This window comes from Heptranchias perlo, chromosome 2, assembly GCF_035084215.1.
Source record: "Heptranchias perlo isolate sHepPer1 chromosome 2, sHepPer1.hap1, whole genome shotgun sequence".
Taxonomy (NCBI): Eukaryota; Metazoa; Chordata; class Chondrichthyes; order Hexanchiformes; family Hexanchidae; genus Heptranchias; species Heptranchias perlo.
The window spans coordinates 48,625,866-48,635,322 of NC_090326.1; the positions used below are offsets into that span (position 1 = coordinate 48,625,866).

General features: G+C 38.8%; 1 protein-coding gene across 3 annotated transcripts; it reads left to right on the forward strand.

Annotated features, from left to right (window-relative positions):
* The first annotated feature begins 1,658 nt into the window (after positions 1–1,658).
* On the forward strand, positions 1,659–8,626 carry rnf152 (ring finger protein 152). 3 transcript variants are annotated; one of them, XM_068001871.1, is made up of 2 exons: positions 1,659–1,957; positions 5,540–8,626. In XM_068001871.1, exon 2 carries the CDS (start codon positions 5,736–5,738, stop codon positions 6,354–6,356), a length of 621 nt encoding a protein of 206 aa, XP_067857972.1. In that variant the 5' UTR covers positions 1,659–1,957; positions 5,540–5,735; the 3' UTR covers positions 6,357–8,626. The 3 variants fall into 3 exon arrangements, with proteins under 3 accessions (XP_067857972.1, XP_067857973.1, XP_067857974.1); XM_068001872.1 differs by having other exon boundaries at positions 1,659–1,846; XM_068001873.1 differs by lacking the exon at positions 1,659–1,957 and adding an exon at positions 1,983–2,255.
* Positions 8,627–9,457: the final 831 nt, after the last annotated feature.

Consider the following 9,457-nt stretch of genomic DNA (forward strand, 5'->3'; position numbering starts at 1 on the left):
TTGGCAAAAGAACCAAAGGTGACATGAGGAAAAACTTTTTTACGCAGCAAGTGGTTAGGATCTGGAATGCAACTGCAGAGTCAATCATGGCTTTCAAAAGGGAACTGGATAAGTACTTGAAAGGAAAAAAATTGCAGGGCTATGGGGGTAGGGCAGGGGAGTGGGACTAACTGGATTGCTCTTGTATAGAGCCTCAAGGACTCGTTGGGCCAAGTGGCCTCCTTCCATGTTGTAACCTTTTTCTGATTCTATGATTCTTGACATACATGTGGGAATGAATTCCCAAAATTAATCATTTTATAGATTTAATGCATCTAATAACTGCTGGTATTATGGGGGATCAGCAGAAGGGCAGTGGCAGCTATCAAATTTTAAATGTGGTGAATAATTTTTGAATGTGTACAAGACACACACAGAACAAAGTCTCTCTTCCCAGCCCCTTCCCACTCCCAGTTGTGTTGCTAATGTTGGTTAACTCCTGATTAGCTGTAGGATGGCAAAGAATGTGAATCATAGCCGCTAACTGCAGACATTCGGTGGGTGCGGGGAAGACATTGAAACTGGAAATAAGACAACAGGAGAGACACAGTGAAAAGAGAAACACAGATGAGAAATGAAGAATAGAAAATAATGCACAATAGATGTACAATGCCATATCCGTGGAATATTTTCCCCGTCACACACAGGAGCGAAATCATAATGTATGAAAACACTTTACATACTTTGTCTTGATGCGTTACTTCTTTTTGTATCCAGGATCAGTACAGGATTGTAAGTATGATGTACAAAGGAAGAGTCTGTTCACTGTCGTGTTAATCGTCATTTCAGCTCCCTTCACTAATGCAATGTTCTTGCTTGCCAGAAGTAGGTAACCCCGGGGGCTTTAATGCAGGCCTATTTTAACAATGTTTTTTAAAACAAATCTTATCCTGTATTTTAAGAATGAAAACAGTGTCGTTGAAAATGAACGGAATTATAAAATACATCTCAGTTACCGGCTGGCCAGTGATCTTTGTCTGGGAACTGAGTGGTAGGAAAAGAATGGATGGTTGAATGTTTCAGGCTGCATAAGGAAATGTAATCTTTGAAGTGGCGGTGTTTGTTCAGGCGATTGTAACAGTCAGCGTTAACATTGTTACTGAAGGTGATATATCATCTCATCATTTACAAAGTGATGCATGCATGTGCTCCATTAAATGTAAATCTCAGATTACATCTCAGAGTTATCAAATTCTTGTTTGATTAAAATGAGGAAAACATATTAAATGTGTTAACGATAGGTCGGAATTGTCTATGATTTTGTCCCATTGTATCAGCCATAACCATAATTGTGCCCCCGTAAAAAGCTTGCAACCTGACCAGGGCGAACCTGTCAATCATCAGACAATCCGCCTCTAGGCGGCAATGATTGGCTATTTATATATTTTCGCCGGTAAATGATTCGAATGGTTGGGCTGTCAATCAAACGAAAACAAAGACCCACCCTCACCTGCGCGCGCGGAACCAGCCTGGGAACGAAGTGCACCCTGGGAGTTGTAGTCGCCTGGGCTAACAATGGAACAGGGGCGACCTGCAGAACTACAACTCCCAGAGTGCCTCTGGCCCGCGAGAGCTCGCTCGGGCTCGCTCGCTCCCAGCTACTTGTATCGGAGTAAAGGACAGCAGCCTGCCAGAGAGTCGGAGCTGCGGGAGTGCAGGCGGGTGGAAGCAAGAATAGATACAGCGACCCACTTTCGAGACAGAGACAGAGAGAGAGGAAAAAAAACAGTGAACAAGAGAGAGTGTGAGAAATAAGCCAAGTTAATCCTAAAAAGGGAGAGGCATTCATCACGCGGCAGTGCTGTAGGTCAGAAAATAAAGATTTTTGTTTTTAGCATTTCGCCTGTGAAAATATCAGGAGAGCAACAGCAACAAGAGGCAGCTGCTAGTGTTCCCGTAGTTTCAGAGGTTGTTGAAGGTATTTGTGGGGTTCTTCTTGCTCCTGTTTTCTTTTTGCACGGTTGTGTCAGGATGCAACTGCAGCCTACGGGAGCGGAGCTGTCATTAATTGTCGATGTTTCACTACTTACAAGCGAATGCAGCGAGTTGGTACAATATAACTGATCGGGATGAGAGCGGGGACGGCAGCGAAAGGTCCAGTCTCAGCACCGTTCGTTGACATGGGGATGTTGACATTTTATTGTGTTCCTTGCAAAGAGGATCACGTACCTAATAATAATAATAACTTTTATTTAAAATACAAGACGCATTGTATGGTACGTTGGAGTTGTGTGGTTGTTCATTTGTTGAATCGATAATGCAATCCTCTCCAGCTCAGAAGGTGTCAGTGATGCTAAAAGGAGAGTGTTGCGAGCGGGAAATAATAGAATGACAGTAGTGTCAGAATGATTGGGGGAGAAATGCAGTTATTAAAAAAAATCGGGACGATACAACCATTTTGATAGTGCATTTGTGCGAGATAATTTACACCGTATAATGCTCGTTATCGCATTGTCACGTTGACTTGTGCGATAAATGCCAGTAAATAGTTGACTTTATTCCGTAAAATAAAATTTCGTACAGACTGTGGAAGGTTATGGACTAGATAGAGAATTGTGAGGCATCGAACACCACCGCCGGTGTTGCATTATGTATCTTAACACGTAAACAACAAAGTCTGGACATGTCTAATATTGTTGCCTTTTTTTCTATAAATGTTTAGTTAAGATTTTTACCGCTAAGATCTATTCAGCTGCAAAGAGAACAAAAGGACAGCATGCTCATTTTTGAAAAGAAATGACTGCATTGAGTACTCCAATATAGCAGAGTATCCAACCAGCTAGGAGACCGCATTTTGATTTGCCCGCTTAGATATTTAATGCGTTTCACTTTTGGAAAATTTCCTATTTTCTTATTTTTAATGATAGCGCTCTTTTATTTGCACATCATAAAACGGGCAGGTTTTAATAGACTTTGGAACGATCGTTTTGTGGGAAAGTGACAGCATACACACAAGAAACGCATACGTTTTTGTTGGTACTTGATTTAGGTTTATAAATTCCTTTTTATTTTGAAGGATGGCATTTCCTACCGCTTTTTAATAGAAACCGAACTGTCTCCCTCCTCGTGGTAAAAAAAAGTTGTTACGTTCTTATCAGTGTAAATATTTCTGTAATATATATATATATCAAAAGTGGAAGGTTGATTTTATTTAAAATGGACAGTGTGGAGTACTAGAGACAAAGAAGCTGGTTTGTGGAAATGAAGACCAGTATGTAGGTCCCACTACTGTACTACATAGCGTACTGTGTAACAGGATTGTCACAATGGCTGGCAATGAGGTGGGGGCAGGAGGGATCCGTTCAATACAGATCAAATAGTTCATGTGCATTTTTTTTCTTTAATGGATTACTTCTTTCAGTTACAAAATATAACGCCATAAATCTCAATATTTACATTTTCAGATGCTCACAAATGTTTGTACTTTGTTGTTTGACTGATCGTAAAAATAACTTGCTGTAAGGGGAATGTGTGATTTTGGAATAGCTGTTTATCCTATCGCAGGACATTTAATTTGCAAAGTCTTGTCCTGCCCCCTACCCTCCCCTTTCCAGCACACCCTGGGTATAATTTATTCAGAATAATAAACTTGAAAGATTCAAAACAATCTCTCAGGGAAAGGATATTATTGTGAAATTGGCAAATTGTGCACTGACTGTCGAAAGCAAACCAGAGTCACAGAACCAAATTAGGATCCACCCAAAATGTTTTCTTGACTCTAGGGGTCAAATGGAAAAAGGGTGAATTGGCCAAGTAGGAACAGTGGCTTTGACAGGTCAGCCACTTCCCACAGCAGAATTAAACATGTTCAGAGGGTTTCTGTTGCTCTCTCTTAGAACATTTCACTTGCTGGTTAAACAAATAGTGATGAGAGCACGTTGATGGATTGTGTGAATTGATGGTAATAAATAACTAAATCGTTAGGTGTCAATCTTGGCCCACTGGTAGCACTCTCTGAGCCAGAAAGTCATCGATCTAAGTCCCACTCCACAGATTTGAGCATACAATCTAGGCTAACACTTCAGCGCAGCACTAAGGGAATGCTGCACTGTTGGAGATGTTGTCTTTCAAACAAGATGTTGAACATCTGTCCTCACTGGTGGACATCAAAGATCCAATGGCACTATTCGAAGAAGAGCAGAGGAATTCCCCTGGCTAACATCGATCTCTCAGTCAATGCCACTAAAATAGATTATCTGGTCATTTATTTCATTGCTGTTTGTGGGACCTTGCTGTGTGCAAATTGGCTGCCATATTTGCCTACATTACAACAGTGACTACATTTCAAAAAGTACTTCATTGCCTTGGGATATCCTGAGGATGTGAAAGGCAGTATATAAATGCTAGTTCTTTCTTTATATCATTGGCACATAAATAAAATTTGTGGCTCTAGTCTCTGTTGCGAAAGGGCAAACGACCTACAGGTGGGAGATAAATAATAAATATGTTTGACTCTGAGTGACTAGAAATTAATTCAGGAGCAAACAGTGGGTGGCTGCAACTGTGATTCTGTTTGCCTGCCACAGACTGAGCTACCAACAACCTGGCATGCTCTGAGTAACATGTCTGAAATTTTTAAACTTTCCTCCAGCAACAAAAAAATATTTTGACAGCATTTTATGATGGGAATCTAATAATTATCTGCAGTGCCTTTCAGTAAAATATTTGAAACTATTGGAATATTTTCCTCTGGAGTATAAAACATATAAATCCATTTTATACTGACAGCAACCTTTTCACTCACATAGAGATGAGATGAAAATATACCTGTATGTGTGCAATTGTAAATGTTGAGCTTTTTGTTTTTTTTGAATCAGGGATTTATTATTGACCTCTTTGCCTCTTCTGCAGTCTCCTTGTGCCAGTACATTATTCCTGACAGAGGGGGTGAGCAGGCAATCCACTTCCAGACCTCTGGCAATTGGCTGTATAGAGATATGTGAAAAGAGCCTGGCTAACTTTCCTTTTGTTTTTGTTTTTATTGTTTTTGCCCTGTTGGGAAGTACCAGGCATCAGTGTACTAATTCCCCAATTTGGCACAGCTGAGAAAGGTAACAAACAGCGTGGGAAACTAACGTCTTACCACTTTGTGGCACAAAGGAGCTGAACTAAACCAACCTTTTACATTCTTCTTTCTCAGTTTTACTAATTTACTCGCAAATTTGTATTCAAAGGAATGAATGTATTTTCCATGTTTAGTGGACTAGTTGCAAATGATCTATTTGTTTAAACTCATTGATGCACATGATCTGTTCTGAGAAGATAAACTGAATTTCGAGAGGAGCATCTTGCGTAACTGAAAACGAATAAATATGTGATTGTTGTAGTGTCTAAGACTGATTACTTTTTAGAAAAAAAGAAACAAATTTACTTTACAATGTGGAGCAAGCGTTTGTAAACATGTGAGTGGAACGACACCCACCCACATCATGTGATCAGTGTCTTCATTTTGTTAATCATCAATTTACTTCAGTATTGTCTTTATTATTTTTTTTTGCAGGTAATGAAAGAAATCAGTTGGGTGTTCGCTGGAAGTGACGGCGCATTGCATAACCCGTTCCCTCCTGAAGAGGTACCTGAAGACAAGAAAACTTTAGTCAGTGAACTAGGTTTTCTGAAGTGGGGGAAATAACACAATAAGAGCACAAATTTGTGAGATTCTAGATCTCTCTAAAAAGACATTTGTCAGTGTAAAAATGGAGACAGTTTCCCAAGATTCCCAAATGGAATGCCAGATTTGTTTCAATTACTACAGTCCACGTCGCCGCCCTAAGCAGCTAGACTGCAAGCACACCTGCTGTTCTGTCTGCCTTCAACAGATGAGGAGCAGTCAGAAGGAGCTGATGTGCCCCTGGTGTCGAAGTGTCACTAAGCTCTCCCCCAGTCTGTCGGTATCTCAACTGCCTGATGACCCAGAAATAATCACCGTGATCAGCATCCCTCACACCTCAGACCACACCCCAGTCTTTATCAGGTTCCCAAGCAGTGGTTGCTACATGGTACCTCTGACTGTTACTAAGGAGAGTGCTCTGTTGCCAGGAGAAGGGGGTTGCCGACTGTTGCCAGGAAATCAGCGTAAGACTGTAACTGCTGTGCTAATCCCTGGGGAACAACAGCAGCATCGACAGCACCAGATGCAAAGTGGACTGAGGGAGGAAGAGGAAGAGGAGGAAGGCAGGGAAGGTGTAAAAACCTCTACCTGCTCAGGTGTTTGCACTGTGCTACTTGTGGCTTGTGTCCTCCTTTTCCTACTTGGCATTGTCCTGCATAACATGTCCTGCATATCAAAGCGATTTACTGCCATCTCTTGTGGCTGAAATAAGTGCTAATCTACAAATGACTTTCAAAATTTACTGATGTGTGAGATACCCGGACTGTGGCCGAACCGAAGAATGCAGAGCATTTTGTGTCTCAAAGCATGGGCTTCAGAGCAATGCTGGGGAAGTTGAAAAATGCATAAAACTGCAAGAATGATTCGTTTGGGAAGCAATTAATACCCAAGGTGTAATTTGCTAGATTAGCAGAAAATAGTACTTTGTGGTGGATTTTCATGAGGTTTTTGCATTTGAAGTCAGAAAATGTGCAAAATTAGGGGGAAGTGATTTGCTTTATGTGACAATATATTCCTAAAATATTATTATCTATAGTCTCCCTTTTAATGGGTGGTGCAATAAAACTATTCACAGTGTAACTTGAATCAGTCTGCTGTAAGTGTTAGTAGGCTTCATTTTATACACTGAAATCTAGACTACCCTGTCAAAACCTTGGCTTTAATTTACTATAATTCATTGAGCTGTAGCAATTTCCTGCAGAAGTAAAACTCATATTTTTGTCACCAGCATCTGGGATTGGAGAACAGAATTTAGACAAGTATACTGGTGCAGTCAAATAAAAATGCACATCAAATGCAACCATTTTATTTGGGGCTAAATTGTATAAATTGGTCTATGTTTTTAACATTTTACTTTTTAACAAACTGTTGGAATTGATCTTGATCTAGTTTTTATTTTGCTTTTAGATTTGTGTATATAGGATAGTTTTAAAATCTAGTACTTGTAAAACCACAGTGATATATAAACATAAGGAACACAAAATAATTTAGACATTTTTGGTCAGTTGTTAACTGAAGACAGTTTGTCATATTTTATATGTGCACAGATGTTGACAATAAATGGTAGAATGGGTTGTGGTTATACTTTTTTGACAGTATGAAGCAGAACTATAAAAGTGGATTGTTTTCATTCCCAATTCACTATAGTTTAGCTCATCTATTTAGAAGGCATATTTGATATGTCCAATTGGATATCATTTTAGATAGAGATGACTCTCAAATGAATAGTTAACTTAGCAGCAAAGTCAGTTATCATTTTACTGTATCAAACATAGTATGTGACATAAGCTGATCTTGTATCTGGGGCTTTCAGGCTGCTTGGGGTTTTGTACCATTCTGCCAGATTTGTTAAAATCATTTATCTTTGAATGCATAACATTTTAAATTAGAAAAAAACCATGAATTAATTCACTATTGAAGTTGTAATTTGGTGTCCTGCTGTATAGTCCTAGTTGTTGGAAAATGCTGAATGGCATTGTTGGACATTTGTAAAGTGACTGCAGAGTGTGGCAAGTAATATTACAATAGCAATGTTTGGTGAGCCGGTTAATATAGGGAGAGAAGAATGATCTGTTATGACTTAAGATGACATGGCAGAAAAATGTAATGACAAATCATGGGTGGAGCTAGGATGAGGTTGTTAAAGGGGTATTGTCAGACTGTGTTCAGATGGTATAATTGTGCACTCTGTTTTAACTTAGATTTTGTAATCTTTCTTAACAGGAAGTCAAAATCCTATTGTCCAAAATTTTCTCCCTTCCAGTTTTGTAAATAGAAAGTTGATTGAGGTTTTGAGGATGAAAAGCTAGAATTTTCCTATAAACCATTTTAACCAATTATCAAGTTATATCTGTGGTGCCATTGTTCATTCCATTTATTTGGATATTTTAATGTACAGTTTTAATCTTGACCTCAGTGGGCAACTGGACCTCAGGCTTTACCAGGCCTATACCAGTTCAATAGACACAAGTGGTTAACATATCCTATTTCTTACAAAACTGGTTAATAGACCAGTAACATGCCTCAGCTAATAACCCACAATCACTGCTGCCTGTACATGTTATTAAATGGTTTAATCTTTTCACAGGTTATTTATTTTACAGACATGTCTTTGTGACTAAGCAAACTGTGGTATATGAGCTGCCCGTGTGTGCACATACTTGTGATAACCTGCCAAAAGTTGAGTTTGTAAGAGATGGCAAAGCTGCTGTTTATAGCTGCCGACTGTTGTATAGTCTTTGTGCTTACTCTTTTGTAGCAAAATAATGCATGAAGCTGCAATAGGGTTTTTTCCCACTGACTTATTTTTACGAGGCAGTGTTCTAAACCTGCCTCTTGTTTGTATAAGTGTTCATTTTAGTTTAATGATGATTGTAAGGAGCGCATTGATATAGTTTAAAATTGACCATTGTACTGTGATTCTGGTTGTATTGACAACATTACTCAACAGTTTATAATAAACTTCAATAAACATTATCCTAGTCATTTATTAAAGCAATACACACTTAAGAACCATTCCTGGAAAATATCAATTATTTAAATGATTGTCTAATTCTGCAAATGTACAAGAAAAAATGGCAGTGGAGATTTTTATTTTGTTTTAATTTTCTGCCACAATCCTGTGGAATAATGCTTCCTCTGAGGTTCTTCAGCAAAAAGAGAATTCTGAGGTACAAAATCTGCACCAATTACATTTTTTTTACAGGGCAAAATTATCATAATTGATCTGTATTTTATGTACAATACAAGATCACCCGGGCTAAATAGAGAGAAACTAAGTACTCACTAAAATGACTACCAGCTTGTATTCTTTATTTCTAACTAGACAATGAGTAATGCAGTCTTTAGGCCTGGAAACTTTGGATCATAACCTATTTTTGCCAGTATCTCTTACTATAAATCGAGTTGGAAGTTTTAACAACTTGGAATATCTATTCTGGTTGGAAGAAAAAAACATTGGGCCAGAAATTGCTCCTAAAATAACAGAGGAGCTCAACAGCGTTCTCAGTTTTTAGTGATGAATCGAAGGAGCATGTTCCTGTGATCGTACATGCACAGTAAAACACGGAAGTTGTGAACTTGCTCCTAGTGGTTTGCCAGTGATATGACAGCTTTGAATTAAAGGGACAGCGCAAGCTGCAATCAGAGAAATCATTGAAAAAGTGCAAACTTGCTAATCTGCCCAGCTGGAAAGTAACTAATTACACCACCAAACAGGTATGCGTAAAAATACCAGGTCTAAACTAAGTTGTAAAAGCATGGTTAGTTTTAATGGCTGCCAAACAACTAAAAATTAACTTTTAAAAA

Coding starts and splice junctions, on each gene's coding strand:
- rnf152 (XM_068001871.1), top strand. CDS start 5,736: ATGGAGACAGTTTCCCAAGATTCCCAAATGGAATGCCAGATTTGTTTC.